Source organism: Neomonachus schauinslandi, chromosome 12 (assembly GCF_002201575.2).
Source record: "Neomonachus schauinslandi chromosome 12, ASM220157v2, whole genome shotgun sequence".
Lineage (NCBI taxonomy): Eukaryota > Metazoa > Chordata > Mammalia > Carnivora > Phocidae > Neomonachus > Neomonachus schauinslandi.
The window spans coordinates 48,556,352-48,575,430 of NC_058414.1; the positions used below are offsets into that span (position 1 = coordinate 48,556,352).

The 19,079-nt window shown below is 39.4% G+C and overlaps 2 protein-coding genes across 2 annotated transcripts in view; both read left to right on the forward strand.

Moving 5' to 3' along the window:
* LRRC72 (leucine rich repeat containing 72) overlaps window positions 1–19,079 on the forward strand; it is a 45,238-nt gene that overhangs the window by 17,621 nt on the left and 8,538 nt on the right. The window contains exons 4-7 of the mRNA XM_021689763.1: window positions 1,747–1,828; window positions 2,946–3,056; window positions 10,998–11,087; window positions 12,432–12,584. Of these exons, the coding sequence (XP_021545438.1) occupies window positions 1,747–1,828; window positions 2,946–3,056; window positions 10,998–11,087; window positions 12,432–12,584 (436 nt within the window). The remainder of the gene's footprint in view (window positions 1–1,746; window positions 1,829–2,945; window positions 3,057–10,997; window positions 11,088–12,431; window positions 12,585–19,079) is intronic.
* LOC110579854 (ATP synthase-coupling factor 6, mitochondrial-like) lies at window positions 5,779–6,117 on the forward strand. The gene has a single exon (XM_021689517.1). The coding sequence runs from the start codon at window positions 5,779–5,781 to the stop codon at window positions 6,115–6,117; it is 339 nt and encodes a 112-aa protein (XP_021545192.1).

A 19,079-nucleotide genomic window follows, 5' to 3' on the forward strand; every position in this document is an offset into this window, starting at 1 on the left:
CATATACTTCTGTATAGAAAGTACTAAGCACGTGGTCAGTAACTACTTAATGGGAATGTTCTCCCTGATAGATCCTGTATTAGGTAGAAAGATCGCCTTATATTTAACTTACCTGCTGCTTTTAGAAGATACCTGCCTCACCTCCATGGCTCTACCATCCTCATAACTCAAACAAATTGTTAAATTGTATAGAGGTCATAGAGTCAATATTTTTTTTTTTAAAACAGAGTTCTCCTTGCAGAGTAACAGTCACTTCTGACCCTCAGTCTAGAGTTGAAGACCCCGTTTCTTGTATACAGTACTTCATTTGGGGAATTTTCAAGACTGCTTTTGACTATTTGCAGTTCATAGAACTAAATTTCGAATCTAATCTTAAAAGTAAGATATGAGGGGCACCTGGGTGGCTCGGTCAATTAAGCATCTGCCTTCGGCTCAGGTCATGATCCTGGGGTCCTGGGATCAAGCCCTGCATCGAGCTCCCTGCTCATACTATATCCCAGAGGAGGGGCTCCATCCCAGGATCCTGGGATCATGATCCCAGCCAAAGGCAGACCCTCAACAACTGAGCCACCCAGGCATCACTTTGGGGATGTTTTTAAAATTTTGTTTATTTATTTATTTGAGAGAGAGCATGTGCACATGAGCAGGGGGAGGGGTAGAAGGAGAGCGAGAATCTCAAGCAGACTCCCCTCTGAGTGTGAGCCCCGAGCTTGGTCTTATGACCCTGAAATCATGACCTAAGCCAGGCGCTTAGCCAACGGAGCCACCCAGGCGTCCCTCAAGCATGGTTTGGTATGCCCTGTTGGACAAGGGCTGATGCTTAAGAATGATTGGAAACGTGGGACGGCTGGGTGGCTCAGTCGATTAAATATTGGCCTTCAGCTCAGGTCATGATCCCAGAGTCCTGGGATGGAGTCCCACATCGGGCTCCCTGCTCAACAAGGAGCCTGCTTCTCCCTCTGCCTGCCACCCCCCCTGCTTGTGCTTGCTCTCTCTCACTCTCTCTCTCTCTCTCTGACAAATAAATAAAATCTTTAAAAAGGGGGGGAGGGATGAGCCTGGGTGGCTCAGGCGTTAAGCGTCTGCCTTCGGCTCAGGTCATGATCCCAGGGTCCTGGGATCGAGCCCCACATCAGGCTCCCTGCTCAGCAGGAAGCCTGCTTCTCCCTCTCCCACTCCCCCTGCTTGTGTTCCCTCCCTCGCTGTCTCTGTCAAATAAATAAATAAAATCTTAATAAAAAAAAAAATCAGAATTGCACCAGGGAGAAAGTCACGCAGGCAAGAGAAGGCATGACTCCTACACAGATGCAGAAATGGCTTCAGCATTGAGGAGAAAGCCCCTGGCACATACCAGTCCCTAAATAATGTGTGATGGTGAGTTAGTGGGTGTGGGGGGCCAGATCCACTGCCAGGGGCAGAACTGTGAGAAGCAAGGTTAGAGCAAAGGGGTCAGGCCAGATTACAGAGGTATCTAAAACTATGCAAGAAGTTTGGGAGAGACAGGATGAGAGGTTTGTCTTCAATTAGCTGAAAACATCCTTTTCATTGCAATGCCCTCAAAGACAATCCAGATGGAAATTCATAGCCCAGACCAAATGGTCAGAAATCATCATAAGAGCAAACATCAAACTTCTATGATCTTATTATAATTTTATAAATATATATACTCACATTTATTTATAGATATATAGATATATATACACATATAATTACTATAGAAAGTATATTATTCTCTTTCATTTTCAGCTCCAGGGAATAACGTTTTTAACTAGAAACTATTGTCTGGTAGAGCTGTATCTGAACAACAATGCCATATTTGACATAGGAGGTATGTCTTAAATGTTTTCTGCTGATTGAATAGATTTTCAATTGAGTAATAACTGGTAACTATCGTACTGCTAATGGTATGCAAAAATCTATTTGAACATTTCTGTTGAAAATATGTGATGAAATCCATTTTTTAAAATGTTCTTATTTACATTTCATTTTGAAAAATGTGCTTCGGATTACAGTGTTAATGTAATATTGTCACGTGCCTCATTCAAAATGTAGAAGAATCTTTTTTTTAAATAGAAGTTTTGCCATCCTCCTGCACAGTTGGACACAAAGTGGGTATTAGGGAAGCAAATTTTAACAATATTTGGGAGCATTAATAAACATAACTTTATAAATGGTCTTAATGTTTTCAATGGCTATAATTTTTACCAGCCAAATTCTTTCTCTTTTCACTCTGAGTTAATTTTACATGTGTAACTATCTCTAAGTTGACAATTTCAAGTCAGGTACAGAAGTACATGATGCACTAGGATCATGAAATACAAAGAGATACAGCACAAAACATTTGTTTTAAATATCGTGTATCATAGAGTCAAAATGTCATAAATTTTAAGATCCACAATGATTCCATGTACCATGGAGAAGGAAAATCTTGCCAATTGAACTATGATGTGGCTTTGTAAAGACACAACTCACTTTCATTTCTGTTAAAAATGTGGGAATATGTGAAATTTAGAATCAACAACAGTGATATGAATATGTGGCTTCCTGTTGTGTAAAGAAAATATTAAGCTGAGCAATTTGGGGGAAGGTATTGAGTTAAGTGAGCAATTTTTCCCTTGATTGGCCTTCTGAATCTAACACTGACCAAACAAAACACAACAAAAAGAAGAGTATGGAAAATAACCCCTCTGAAATCAAACAAAAAAAAATTATTGCTACAGAGAAAAAAACAGAAAACAATAATAGTGGAAAGAAGTTGGCTCTCCATGTCCACATCACACTCAATTATTCGAATTCTTGTGCTTTGTTATATTCTTAATGATAAATCACATTATTATTAATAATGACTCCTTATACCAGCTGAAATGTATTCTTTGCTTTTGTTTAGTTAGCATGTTTAATTAGCATTAAAAATGTTTAAAATCTTGTAAAAAAATGTCTTTCAGGCCTGCACTCTCTGCCTTCATTGTACTTACTTCTGCTACACCACAATGAGCTAACAAACATTGACGCCACAGTGAAGGAACTAAAGGGGATGCCAAATCTGAAGATCCTAAGTATTAGTTTGTTTGTTTCTATGGCCATAAGTTAAAATAGTAATAACACAGAGGACAGGTGTCATTTTTTAAGTTTAAAATCGATCAGTGTTTATAGCAAAATACTTAAATATTCTTGAAAATAAGATTTAATCTTACTCTCTTTTAAAACATGTTGTTGCAAGAATAACAGGTGGAAAAAATGTTTTGAGAGATGACATGGCATGCCAAAGGGAAGTGACGAAAGCAACAAAGTTTTACCTGTTTAAATCTGTGTGTTTGGTTTTATCTCAGAAGTAAGTTTTAGCACGCATTCTGTGATTCCATTTACATGACATGTCCAGAATAGACACACCTATGGAGATAACCACACTGAGCACTAACTATTTTTAAATACATTCTTGTTTGTCCAGGACTGGGGGACAGAGGGGACTGGGGAGCCATAGCTAACGAATAAGGGGTTGGGGTTCTTCTAGGGGTGATGAAAATGTTTTACAATTGACTGCGGTGATGGTTGCACATGTCTTCGAATATACAAAAAACATGAATTATATACTTACAATGGGTGAATCGTGTGGTATATGAATTATATTAATAAAGCTGACACCAAAAGAAAAAAATTAAGTTTTTTTTAAGTTTTCCAGTGGGTAAACAGCAAATTTTATTCATGTATATTGAATCACACCCAACAAGGAGGTGACCTACATAGTGGAAGAAAGTGTGAAATGGGTTGGAAAAATAAATAATACAAAGTTCTTGCTCAATAAGCTTATAATCTTGAAGTGTAAATAACCCATGCACGATTGCAACAGAGGATAAATGTTTCTGGGTGTACCAAGGGAAAAGACACTCAGACCGATGAGTGGGTTTCCAAATTTGAGAGTTAGGAGACTTGTTTATATAATGTCATGAAATAGATGTGTTTTTTTTTTTTCTATTCATTTTCTATTCATTTCTCAGAATTGCCTGAAACAATGTTTTGAATATGTGCAAAATGGCGTTGATGGTGAAGGTTCTGATCAGATCGATACATAGAGTAATTATAGTTTTCATATGCTTTCAGTGCTAATCAGGAACATCTATTGTACTGAGGAGAAATGACTCATGTGCTTATATGTAGATTGTTCAAACCCAAATATTAAAATTATACCAAGTTCATGGGATTCCATGTTTTTGATTTTGTTTCTGTTTTTTGTTAATCTAAAATCGTGTTGATTTTCCCTTTGGAAAGAAGTTGGAGACAGATATTCATAAACATACAATAATCTGAGTTGATTCCCACATCCCACATCTCCCCTCAGCATATCCACTCAGGCCAGAAACTGGGCAATTGGTCAAGACCATCCACCCTCCCTCACCGTCCTTACTCACTCACTAGTTACTATGTACCTATCACCAGCCTTTCTTCTCTGCTCCCCCCCATTTAAATGGGTTTTCATTATCTCTGGTTACTTCCCATCTTGTTCTTCTCAGAGCACAGGTCCAAGGGGCGCATTTCTATTGACTACACACAGGATGATGTCCCCTGGAGCTGGCAACATGGCCGCCTTGCCACCTTAGACATCTTTTAACATGCAAATAATCCCATGCTTATTTTTGAAACGTGATAAGGTCTATGAAAGACTCAGGACCGGCCCGTGTACTGGAATTACCTGGCCCTTGCATGCTGAGCAAACACTTCTGTGATGAAAAGACTGACTATGCTAGGTCTGGAACTCTCACGTATCTTCATTTTTCCATAAAATGGGCTACTAGCTAGCTCTCAGGATCACCTCAATTATTAAGCTAACTCTGTAAGACATGTTTTTAAAGAGCATTTCTTGACATTAATGTTATTTTGAAGCAGCGACAAAAACAAAAATAGTTTTACTGTGGATTATGTAAATTAGATGATGAATTAAGATGCTCGCAAACTAGAAAGTCTGCTAAGTAGTAAGCAGATTTTAACAACATAACTGACATTTGAAATAATAATCGTTAAAACAACAACATATTTGATTGTCTTTCCTGTTGAGAAAATGCTTTCTTATTATAGTCTCATTTAAATCTTCACAGCAATCCTATGATGTGATTAGAATGATTTCCTCTTGAGCGGTGGGAATGCAAGTCTCTGAGCTTTAACCAAATGACTAAGAAATGTTGAAACTTAAACGCACGCCTTGTTTCTTTGTTTCACATTTATTCATTCACTTGTTTAATAAATATTTATCATTTATTCATTCATTCAGTAAATATTTATCATGCATTCACTATGTCACACTGTAATACATGGGGACACAGAAGTCCCATGGTTTATGGTTTTATAACATTCAGCCTAAATATTTTTAGAGAGCTGAAGGAGCTTGATATGAAACTAATTGGAAGATGTGCTAAATGTAAGAACTCAATAATTTAAGCAAATTTATTTTACAATACAAGATTTGGAAGTTAGTAATCAAGGTTGTCCTATCATAGTCAACAGGATTATGCCCTGAACAAAGGTGCCTGGCCTGGGAGTGAGCAGAGTCTGAAATCCAGTCCATGCCTCCCTTGTTAAGCGTGTGTGCGTGAACACAGAATTGTGTCAACCCTGAGGTGGCGTACAGTAGTGCCTTTTCTAGTTCTCTGAAAGGCTGTTCTGCCAGCCTGGTAGTATAATGTCCCTATCATTACTTGTCACAACAGTTTAAGCGACCTCTACTTAAAATCATAGTGATTGTGGCAGACTGCCTCTGAGACGTTTCCTGTCCGTAACAGAATCACCATGATTCTCCAGAGGCTCTTTAGGTTCTCCTCTCTCATTCGGTCTGCAGTCTCAGTTCATTTGAGGAGGAACATTGTTGTTACAGCGGTGGCATTTAATAAGGAACTTGATCCTGTACAGAAACTCTTCGTGGACAAGATTAGAGAATACAGAACTAAGCAACAGGCGTCTGAAGGACCCGTTGATACTGGCCCAGAATACCAGCAAGACCTAGAGAGGGAGCTTTTTAAGCTTAAGCAAATATATGGTAAGGCAGACATGAATATGTTCCCGGACTTCAAATTTGAAGATCCTAAATTTGAAATCATGGAAAAACCCAGTCCTGAAGAAAGAATGTAAAATTGATTTGGTAATTTGTCCTAGATTAGTTGTACAACTATATCAGAATAAACATACATTTCTCAGCAAAAAAAATAATAATAATAAATAAAATAAAATCATAGTAATTGTAATTCAAGTTACGTAACTACAATGGTTCCAACTGAGAATCTTTGTAGTGAGATCTTTTTTTTTTTGAAATGGAGCGAATGCTCTGTCCAATTTCCCAAAAAAAGCATTTTTAGAAAAGTTTTGGTAGCAAATAATGCACTTGACCCATTTTAGTTAAAGATATTATATGGGAAAAATGTTCCCAAGTACTAGACTACTAATTGTATTCGGGCAGTAATGTGCCCAGATTCAGTTTCTGTGAGCCTCATTTGCAATCACAGATTAGATTCAGCTCATTAATTAACATGAGAGATCCATGCACTTTCAAGTGTTAAAATTTTTGCCTTTTCAAGCCCTAAAACTGTATAAAATGCTAAAGTGTTGTTATTATTCCACTCCAATTACAAGGTCTTCAGAGGGTGAGAAAATAGCCTGGAGGGGAAACCTTTAATCCATTTCAGCATTTTCCCCTCCACTGGCATTTATGAGGAGGATTGCCAAGAGATGGCCCAGGAGACACAGGGCTGGGAGCTTCAGGGAGGCCTAACGCAGCTGCCGAGTGTGAGGTCCTGGAAACTGAATTCCCGACTTCCAGGCTGAGTCAGGAGGGCCCCACCTCTTCTCTCCAGGCGGTCTACCTTTCCACACCCTTCCTCTCCAGCTCTGTTTTCCTCTTCCCTCCCTTTCTGCAAAGTCTTTCTAAGTCAGGATCTACTTCCTGGCTGATGACTTTCCCTGACCTCCGGTTTCTGCCTTTCCCAGCACATGGGGAAAACACCACCACCAGCAGCCACAAAATACTTTCTGCTGTTCCTAAAGTTTTACTCTCCTCATTTCTCTCAAGTTTTCTTTGTTTCATTAAGCTCCACTGTTGGAAAGTACACTTAGACACCTGCGTTCCTTAATTTTTAAGAGTTGCTTCCTAGCAATGCTTTAAGGATTCACCATAAGAGACAGGGTGCCCCTTTCAGGAGAGGGTCTCCATTTTCTTCAGGTTCTGCTCTTAAACGTTTTCTTTCCTTCTTCACTTGGCCCCAGTCCACTGCTGATGGCAAATAGCCAGGGGCTGAAGAGGGACACTGAGATCAGGGTGGGACTATGATCTCAGTGGTCTCTTCATTTGAGCCTCTACCTTAAATGCCCTTCAAGATAGGACAACTCCTCCCAAACAACAGAACAGAACAATCACCAAATAAAAAGACCCAACTGGGTCTTTGCTGTTTGTGTTGAAGAAGAGAATATTCTGACCCCTCCAACCCTCTTCATCCCCTGCTTTAGTCCAAGCTCGCCCTTCAAAAATCGGGGATGATTTCCATATTCAGTACAAGCATATGGTGTGCAGTGGCCCACAGATTTTAAAGCAAGATGGTGGTAACAATGGAGATGCTGACCTTATTAAGTAACCTTGAGCGAGAACCTCAGAATCGTAGTGTCTGAACTCACTCCTACAGGCTGTTCTGCATAGACATAGAACACAACTGCTTTTAACTTCTCTGTGTCATTTTCCCCACCTATTAAAATGGATTTTGGGGGCACCTGGGTGGCTCAGTCGGTTAGGCGTCCGACTCTTGATTTCAGCTCAGGTCATAATCTCAGGGTCGTGGGATCAAACCCCGTGTCAGGCTCCATGCTTAGCAGAGTCTGCTTCTCTCCCTCTCTCTCCTTCCCTCTGCTCCTCCCCATGCACTCTCTCTCTCTCTCAAGTAAATAAATAAATCTTTTTAAACAGTGGATGTTTTGGTACATTATCAATCACATCAATTTTCTTCAAAGGTGGTCTTAAACCATCATTTAAATGATGGTTCTTAACTTAGCTTTTAAAGTTTTAAAAAATTGACCGAAGTCAACTATCTAGATTACTTTTTTCTCCTCTGTTTCAATAATAAGTAGCTTCATACATGTGACTCATGTAATTCAAGCTTGTGCAGTAAGGTAGTACAGACATTTTGATATATTATTGGATAGATGTAAATTGCTTAGACTCAGAATCCCAAATTAAGATAAGCAAGACAGTGCTGGCGCCACCGAGGTGTACTCTATAAGTAGCCTAGAGGGAAAGTGGATTAAATAGTATTAACCTATTGAAAGTGAAAGTGTAAGCAATTTCGCTTCATAGTTTCTAAAGGAATGTACCCATACATCACGGAAAGCTTTCAGAACTTTCAGACACAGGAAACCGATTTCATATCTGAGAAACTTAATTTATGGTAATTTTATAGCATCAATCCAAAACTCATAAATCCAAAATGTTAAATGTTTAATAGTATGAAGGGGGGGAGAAAGAGTTGAAAATAAGATTACTTCTTTCTAAAACTTAAGAGCAAAGAAAAAAGTGAAAAATCTTAAAGGTGAGATGCCTCTCAAATTATTTAATTCTATTTTTTTAAGTTAATTTAAGCAGAGGCCGGGCTAACAGCCCAGTGTTCTGACCTGCTGTCCCGTAGATTTTACATTAGGATGAGATAAACGGAGGGCCACAATAAGCTCATCAAGTTTTCAGTATTGGGGACACGTTCTTAATAAGTCATGTAACAACAGTAAATCTAAATTTGATGTTTTGTTTCGCTAAAGCTAGAAGGTTTTCAATTTACATAAAGAAATGACTTAACTGAAGACTAGGAGAAGAAGCCAAGAAAAGAAATGAACTAGGAATGTTCTCAGAGGGAAAAGAGTATGAAGGGGAGGCAGAGTAAATGTCACTGGTACATGTCCTATGAGCATCACAGGCAGACTCGACTCCCGGCTGCTTGAACGCACAATAGGGTAATGAGTTGTCAGATGTGATTCTCCAACACAGCAACCGCAGAGCAGACTTCTGCAATAAAGCCTTTGTGACTTTTTCTTCCTCCTAAACTCTCATTAACAACGATTGTGTTTTGCTTTTCCATCACTGAAGGAGGTTCTTTTCTCTTTCTGGCTCAAACTACAATGCATGATCCCTGTGGATCTTTTAAAATCTGTCCTTATTACTGGTTTAATATACATCCGTTCTACTCTCTGTCCAGTTGTTATAATTATTGGTTACCACTTTAAATTCATTCCCTTTAAGATTAAAATGTAAACCCTTTTTGTCACTTGAGAAATCTTGCCAATCATCCATTTCATTGTTCCTCTCCTCTCCACCACTGCATACACATTCCCTCTCTTTTTAAATTCTTGGTTGCTCCTGGCTCTCCAGTTTCGTTTACGCCTTCCTCATTCTGGGAGCTTTTGTTTATGAGCTACCAGGTGTCTTCCATTGCCTGCTTTAAGTCCTCCTAAAGTTCAAGTTTTCCACAGGGAAGAGCGATATGTAATGATTTCATTAGCCAGAAAAGTTTGTGTTTATATGATAAATATCAAAATGTTTTATAATCTACAGGGAAAACATTAACATGATTAACTTTTTCAGTGTTTAGCAAAAATTCTCGTGCTCTAAGCACGCCCCCGTCTTCTTTACGTTGCCAATTGTTCTTTCCTGGGCTTCTAATGATTGATGTTTTCGTGCTTTTATCAAGCCTCTCTCTATTTTACAGTCAAACGTCACAGCACTACTCCTAAATTTAATATGTGCCATAAATGAGCCCCATTCCGTGATGTGGTCATACAATGGCTGGAACTCTTTCTACTACTGCCACCTAGTGGTTCTCCTCCCCACATGTATTTTCCAGAAGTGTCTGGAAATTCCAATGTAGGCAGAATCCAGGAGCTAAAGATGCCCTAGTGGCAATCATAATAGTGTTATTTCACATTACATTAAAGTAACCCTGTTTAATATATTCAGGGAAGAACAGAGAAGAGACTTTACTCTTTCCCTAAAAATGAAACTCTCCCGATTTCTAGGTGAGGGTTTTTAGAAATGTACCTACACGTGGACGTGTAGGGCGTGTGACGTCGGCCACGCCAGGAGCTCTTCCACCTGTGCTTGCCTCCCACCTGCAGCCACCGGCAGAGACAGCATGATTCATTAGCGATCCCGGCACCTGAGCGAAGGAAGTCAGAGGCACGTGCGTCTGGCCAGAGGGAGACACGATGCAAGATCAGCACCTGCTCACCTCAGCTCCTGCTGAGATCTGAAGCGGCTACTGACCTTTACGTACTCGGAACTCTGTGCAATAGTTTTAAGTGGAGAAAGAAAGCTATATTAGGTCAGTGTCCTGCGTCTCTGCCCATCTCCAGGCGGCACCTGTGCGATCTTTGAGACAAGAAGAGAACCAAGAGAACAAATCAAAGAACAGCATCAAGACCTCCACAGAGGGATCGCCTGGGTGGCTCAGTCGTTAAGCGTCTGCCTTCTGCTCAGGTCATGATCCCAGAGTCCTGGGATCGAGCCCCGCATCGGGCTCCTTGCTCAGCCGGGAGCCTGCTTCTCCCTCTCCCTCTGCCTGCAGCTCCCTCCGCTTATGCTCTCTCTCTCTCTGTGTCAAATAAGTAAAATAAAATTAAAAAAGACTTCCCCGGAGGTGTTTTCTTGCTCTTCCTTTACTAACTTATGGACATGTTAAAATTTTCCTCGTTGGTGGTAGATTTGGGTCAACACTATGTATGTCCCCAGCACCTGGCACAGTTCTTCGTATATATATATAGTAGGCACTCACAAAATATTTGTTGAATGAATGAATTTCACAAATGGGAAATAGAAGTGCTGCTCTGAATAAGTGAGATCAGTGGGGCCACTGGTTTGGTCTGTGAAGCAGAGTTTTACATGTTCAGAGGTTTCGTATTAATTCTGCAATTTCCTATATTTCATCAAGTGATAAATGAAACCAGTTTTGAAACCTGACATCTTAATTTGGATTCTTTCTTTGCAGCTCTCCACCAAAACCCTTTGTGCCAATACAACCTGTACCGTCTATATATAATCTGCCACCTTCCAGAAGTAGAATTTCTTGACCGAAAACGTAAGGATACCTCTTGCAGAGAAATATTTGAAAGGCAGTCTTATAACTCACTAGTTTAAAAATTCTGAAAGTCTTTGAAAATAATCCTCTTTGTAAGTGAAAGTTTTTCAATGATTTATTTTTGAAATTTTTGTTCTGTGAAATTTGCCCTAGGTTAGGAATTCATTTCTCTTGATCTCTGTATTGAAAAGGCCATCTAACTGAGTGTGAGAATAGGTCTCCTCATCCTGATTTTGACATGAATGTGTTGAATGCCAAATCATCTATTCCTGGCATTTTAGTGTTTTATTTCAAAAATGAGAGAATTGGACTAAATCTCTTAAGGCTTATTTAAGTTCTAAAAATTGTATTCTTTGCAATTCTCTAAATATATATATATTAAAACTTATATATTCAATGATAACTTCTTTATGAATACATCTTAAACATTATAGATCAACTAGTATGTCTGATTTATATAAGCCACAACTCACCTCATTACACTTTACATTTTGGGGGAACCTTTTTTACCTCCAAGTATATTACCCATCTCTCTACCTACCTTTCTATCTCTATAGGTTTGAACAGTCTTTTTTTTTTTTTTTAAGATTTTATTTATTTGACAGAGAGAGACACAGCGAGAGAGGGAACACAAGCAGGGGGAGTGGGAGAGGGAGAAGCAGGCCTCCCACTGAGCAGAGAGCCCGATGCGGGGCTCAAACCTAGGACCCCGGGACCATGACCCAAGCCGAAGGCAGACGCTTAATGACTGAGCCACCCAGGCGCCCCTCTTTTTTCTTTTTTTAAGATTTTATTTATTTATTTTGACAGAGAGACACAGCAAGAGAGGGAATATAAGCAGGGGAGTGGAGGAGGGAGAAGCAGGCTTCCCGCTGAGCAGAGCCAGATGTGGGGCTCGATCCCAGGACCCTGGGATCATGACCTGAGCCAAAGGCAGACACTTAATGACTGAGCCACCCAGGCGCCCCTGTAGGTTTGAACATTCTTAATAATTAATTACTAACTTCCTAATGAGGATATATAAAACCTACATTTATTCCTGTTACTCCTCACAGCCCTGAGGAAATGAAGGAATGTATCATAGTTGTGATTTCAGTCATCCATGGTGATGTGTTAGAAAGTGTTTGGGGTGCATTAGGAGTATCTGTGCCTTGTGACATGATGGCATATATTGAGCATCAGTAAGATCATGGAAATAACTGTGATTGCCCTTCACAGTTTTGACAGGGTGTTCACATATAGCATAGCCCAGATAAACACATTATTGAAAGTGTTCAATTGTATTCTGAAAGCCTCTGCATCTCTATAATGCTATGCAATAACATTACTATTTGCATTTGTCAGAAGTTACAGAAGATGAAAGAAGAGCAATGATTACTGTTTTTCACCATGAAAAAACTCATATTATTCAATCAATAGCATTCAGAGGAAGAGTAGATGCCTCGTGGAATCCTAGAGCACCATTTAAGCAAAAACCAGCCCGGAGAGTACCTCCAGGTATTTTGAAAAAAGAAGAAAAATGAAATTAAAATTCCTCAGACTTTGGCTAATTTGATTATAATAGTAACTGCAATTTATAATAAGCGAAGCACCTACATAGTGAAATGAATATTTTCCAATTTTATTAGTCTAATTAAAGTAATATGCAATTTTATCTTCATGTGTTTAAATTATTAAATTAAGTGAAGTAATGTGATAACAATGAGATATTATCTTGAAGTTCTTCAGTATCTAGTAGGCTCAGTAAATAAGCTGTGGTTGTTACTATTACCACTATCACTGGACCATTTCACCGATTAAATCTATAAGTTGTTGATAACATGGAAAAAAATATTAAGAAGAAATAAAGATCATCTGCAATTCCTTCACCCAGAAATAATCGCTGTTAATGTTTTGGTTCGATTCATATACACAGTCATCATATACAAGTATAACTTGAATATCTTCAGTGATGTTTCGTTTGTTGGAATTGAATTTCTTCTATGTAACAGAAATCCAAGTTCAATGACTTAAGGAAGCAGAGATTTTTCTCACACAGCAAAGAGTACAAAGGTAGGGTATTCAGTGCTAGTGCAAAGTTCAATGATATCATCAGTGTTCAAGAATATACCTATCTTTTGTTCTACTCTAAGTGTGCTTTTCGGTTACAAGGTGGCTGTTACACCACCAGGCATCACAGGATGTACAAAAAAAAGGTGCAAAGACAAAAACCTTTCCTCGCAACACTTTGCCCAAGAGACAAACATAGGTTTGCAAAAAATAAACCAAAAAAGATTTTCTAGAAAGGAAGGAAAAAAATGTGAATGGGGAAATAATTTTGAAGAAATTACCCAGAATGCAGAATAGAGAAAGCAAGAAATAGAAAATATTAATTAGCTGTTGACACAAGGAGACACTGGAAACAGAAGGTCCAGTATCAGCTTATTTTTCCTGCAAGGAAAATATAGAGAAATTGGGCAGAGGGTGATGTTTGAACTGATAATGACTGAGGATTTTCCAAATTTGATAAGCTATGAATCCTTACATATCCAGAGACATAAATACTGTACAATGATGACAAAAATCCACACCAAAGGCAAAATGATCTAAAAATAGAATGCAAATGGACATTACCTATAAAATAATAATTTATAGATTCACAACAAGCTCCCCAACTACAATTATGGAAGTCACAAACAGCGATCCAAGACCTTTAAAATGCTGAGGAAAAGTAATTGTCAACCAAAAATTCTACAACTAGCTAAGTTAGTCAAAAATGAGCAAGAGATAAAAAAAAAAAAGTCAAAATCAAGACTTTCCCCTCAACTTTTTAATGTGAAATTTTCCTAATACAGGAAAACTTGAAAGAATGTTAAATACCTACATATACCCATATATAATTTAATTATTAACATTCTGCCATTTTCACCCTTCATATATGAGGCTCTGCCTTTTTATTCATGAAGGACCCCCTCAGAAGATTCTCATTACATCTGATTGGACATCACCAAACTCAATGTAAACTGGAAAAATCAAAATATCACTGAACCATTTGAATGTTTCACTGGTAGACATCATGACTCGTCACTCCTAAATAATTTAGCCTATAAGTTTTAAAAATAAGGATAGTCTCCTATATGCCCACAATGCCGCCATCATACCTAAAAAAATACTTTTTGTACTCGTATTATTTAATATATAATAATATTCAAAGCTTCCCAGTTGTTCCAAGATGGTTGCTATCTGCTTTTTCAAACCAGAAATCAGTCAAGGTTCATAATTACATTTGGTTGTTATGGACCTTTATTCTTTTTAAATTTAAAGTAGATTTCTAAATTTGTTGCCATGCCTTTTTTAGGGACTCGGCCAGTTACATTGTAGAATGCATCAATTTGTATGATTGTTTCTACGAGGTGTCATTGAACTTGTTCCTTTAGCGACTCCATGTCCCAGAGAATGGAAGAAATGTCTGCAGGACATGTTCTGGATGCAGAAGTGTAGTGTAGCACAGTGGTTCTCAAAGTGTGGTCCCCAGACCAGTAACAGCGGCATCACTTAAGACCTCGTTACAAATGCAAATTCTTGCCCCCAAAGAGATCTACTAAATTAGAAGCTCAAGGGGGGCGGAGCAAGATGACGGAGGAGTAGGAGACCTGGATTTCGTCTCCTCTCAGGAATTCAGCTGGATAGGGATCAAACCATTCTGAACACCTACAAACTCAACAGGAGATCGAAGAAAAGAATAGCAACAACTCTCTGAACAGAAAAACGACCACTTTCTGGAAGGTAGGATGTGCGGAGAAGTGAATCCGAGGCAATATTCGGGAGGATAGACGGCGGGGGAGGGGCCTCCCTCAGTGGCTTCTGGCAAGTGATAGAGCCGCGGAGAACAAAATCAGAACTTATAGAAGTCTGCTCTGCTGAGGGACGTCACTCCGGTGGCTAAGCGGGGCGTGGAACCATCGCGGGACAGTGTGGTCTCAGGACCCTCAGGGTCACAGAAAGACCGGGGGTGCCTGAGTGCGGCAGAGCTCCCAGGTATCGGAACGGGGAAGCCGGCTGCAGAGACGGAGCCGAGGTGCGGGCTCTCAGCTCAGGGTTGCCATAAACCGTGATCTGCAGCACAGTCGGGCCACTGCTCCTCCAGCAGGGACCCAACAAGCGGCAGATCCGGGGAGACTCACCTTCCTCCCCCGGGAGGAGTGGTGTGGGAGCGCACCGCAGGGATCTGCTGGGTTTGGAGATTCCACCCGGGGTCGGGTGCCAGAGATAGAAACGCGCGGTCACAGGCCGGGTGAGCACGGAGTGTGGCCGGAGACGGGGAGACGGGAGTGACTGATGGCTTTTCTCTGGGGGCTCACTGAGGAGTGGGGCCCCGAATTCTCGGCTCCTCCGGGGGGGAGATTGGGAGGCCGCCATTCTCCCTCTCCACCTCCAAAGCTGTGCGGAAAGCTCACAGGGAACAAAAGCTCTGGAGAGCAACCAGAGCAGATTACTTAGCCCAGACCGGGCAAGGGCAGGGCAATTCCGCCTCTGGCAAAGACATTTGGGAACCATGGCAACAGGCCCCTCCCCCAGAAGATCAGCAAGAACAGCCAGCCAAGACCAAGTTTACTGATCAATGAGAATGGCAGAACTCCAGCGCTAGGGGAATACTACACATAGGATTCATGGCTTTTTTACCATGATTCTTTAGTCTTTCAAAGTTAATTTTTTTTTAACTGTATTTTTTTCTTTTTTTTTTTTTGAATTTTTCTTTTTCCCTTTTTCAACCAACATCTTATCAATCCCTTTTTAAAAAAAACATTTTTATTTTTCATTTTTAGAGTCATATTCTATCCCTTCATAGTAGTTACCCGTATTTTTGGCATATATATATAAGTTGTTCTCTCTTTAAAATTTTGAGATAGTTTCTTCTAACAGATCAAAATATACCCTAAATCTCTAGTACATGGTTTTTTTCTACTCCCCTGCCTGATCACATTCTCTCACTTTTTTTTTCTTTTTTCTTTTTTTAAATCCTCTTCCTTCTTCTTTCAAACAACTTCTTATCAATTCCTTTTATAAAATTTTTTATAATTTCCATCTTTACAGTCATATTCCATCCCTTCATCATATCAACCCTTATTTTTGTACATATATAAGTTTTTCTTTCTTTAAAATTTTGGGAGGCACTTTCTTCTAACAGACCAAAATACACCCAAAATCTAGTGTGTGGCATTGATCTATATACCAGCCTGATCATATTTGATCACATTCTGTTTTTTGTTGTTGTTGTTGTTGTTTTGTTTTGTTCTGTTTTTGTTTATTTTTATCTTTATCTTTTTCTTTTTCCTTTTTCTCTCTTTCCCTTTCTTTTCCCACTGTTTCAGGTCTTTTCTGATTTGTTTAGAGTATATTTTCTGGGGACATTGTTACTCTGCTAGCATTTTGTTCTCTCATTAATCTATTCTCCTCTGCACAGAATGACAAGACGGAAAAAATCACCTCAACAAAAAGAACAAGAGGTAGTACCGACTGACAGGGACCTACTCAATACGGACATTAGTACGATGTCAGATCTAGAGTTCAGAATCATCACTTTAAAGATACTAGCTGGGCTTGAGAAAAGCATGGAAGTTATTAGAGAAACCCTTTCTGGAGAAGTAAAAGAACTAAAATCTAACCAAGTCAAAATCAAAAAGGCTATTAATGAGGTGCAATCAAATATGGGGGCACTAACTGCTAGGATAAATGAGGCAGAAGAGAGAATCAGTGATATAGAGGACCAAATGATGGAAAATAAAGAAGCTGAGAAAAAGAGAGAGAAACAACTACTGGATCACGAGGGCAGAATTCAAGAGATAAGCGATACCATAAGATGAAACAACATTAGAATAATTGGGATCCCAGAAGAAGAAGAAAGAGAGAGAGGGGCAGAAGGTATAATGGAGCAAATTATAGCAGAGAACTGCCCTAATTTGGGGAAGGAAACAGGCATCAAAATCCAGGAAGCACAGAGAACCCCTCTCAAAATCAATAAAAATAGGTCGACACCCTAACACCTAATAGTAAAACTTATGAGTCTCATAGACAAAGAGAAAATCCTGAAAGCAGCTCGGGAGAAGAGATCTGTAACCTACAATGGTAGAAACATTAGACTGGCAACAGACCTATCCACAGAGACCTGGCAGGCCAGAAAGGACCAGCAGGATATATTCAGAGCACTAAATGAGAAAAATATGCAGCCAAGAATACTCTATCCAGCTAGGCTGTCATTGAAAATTGAAGGAGAGACAAAAAGCTTCCAGGACAAACAAAAACTAAAGGAATTTGCAAACACAAAACCAGCCCTACAAGAAATCTTGAAAGGGGTCCTCTAAGCAAAGAGAGAGCCTAAAAGCAACATAGACCAGAAAGGAACACAGACAATATACGGTAACAGTCACCTTACAGGCAATACAATGGCACTAAATTCCTATCTTTCAATAGTTACCCTGAATGTAAATGGGCTAAATGCCCCAATCAAAAGACACAGGCTATCAGATTGGAAAAAAAAAACAAGACCCATTGATATGCTGTCTGCAAGAGACTCATTTTAGACCCAAAGACACCCCCAGATTGAAGGTGAGGGGGTGGAAAACCATTTACCATGCTAATAGACACCAAAAGAAAGCTGGGGTGGCAATCCTTATATCAGACAAATTAAATTTTATTTTATTTTATTTATTTATTTTTAAAGATTTTATTTATTTATTTGAGACAGAATGAGAGAGAGAGAGAGCACACGAGAGGGGGGAGGGTCAGAGGGAGAAGCAGACTCCCTGCCGAGCAGGGAGCCCGATGCGGGACTCGATCCAGGGACTCCAGGATCATGACCTGAGCCCAAGGCAGTCACTTAACCAACTGAGCCACCCAGGCGCCCTGACAAATTAGATTTTAAACCAAAGACTGTAATAAGAGATGAGGAAGGACATTATATCCTACTTAAAGGGTCTATCCAACAAGAAGATCTAACAATTATAAATATCTATGCCCCTAACATGGGAGCAGCCAATTATATAAGGCAATTAATAACAAAAGCAAAGAAACACATCGACAACAATACAATAATAGTGGGGGACTTTAACACCCCCCTCACTGAAATGGACAGATCGTCTAAGCAAAAGATCAACAAGGAAATAAAGACTTTAAATGACACACTGGACCAAATGGACTTCACAGACATATTCAGAACATTCCATCCCAAAGCAACGGAATACACACTCTTCTCTAGTGCCCATGGAACATTCTCCAGAATCGATCACATCCTAGGTCATAAATCAGGTCTCAACCGGTACCAAAAGATTGGGATCATTCCCTGCCTATTTTCAGACCACAATGCTTTGAAACTATAACTCAATCACAAGAGGAAAGTCAGAAAGAACTCAAACACATGGAGGCTAAAGAGCATCCTACTGAAGAATGAATGGGTCAACCAGGAAATTAAAGAAGAATTTAAAAAATGCATGGAAACCAATGAAAATGAAAACACAACTATTCAAAATCTTTGGGATGCAGCAAAGGTGGTCCTAAGAGGAAAGTATATAGCAATACAAGCCTTTCTCAAGAAACAAGAAAGGTCTCAAGTACACAACCTAACCCTACACCTAAAGGAGCTGGAGAAAGAACAGCAAATAAAGCCTAAACCCAGCAGAAGAAGAGAAATAATAAAGATCAGAGCAGAAATCAATGAAATAGAAACCAAAAGAACAGTAGAACAGATCAACGAAACTAGGAGCTGGTTCTTTGAAAGAATTAACAAGATTGATAAACCCCTGGCCAGACTTATCAAAAAGAAAAGAGAAATGACCCAAATCAACAAAATCATGAATGAAAGAGGAGAGATCACAACCAACACCAAAGAAATACAAACAATTATAAGAACATATTATGAGCAACTCTATGCCAGCAAATTAGATAACCTGGAAGAAATGGATGCATTCCTAGAGATGTATCAACTACCAAAACTGAACCAGGAAGAAATAGAAAACC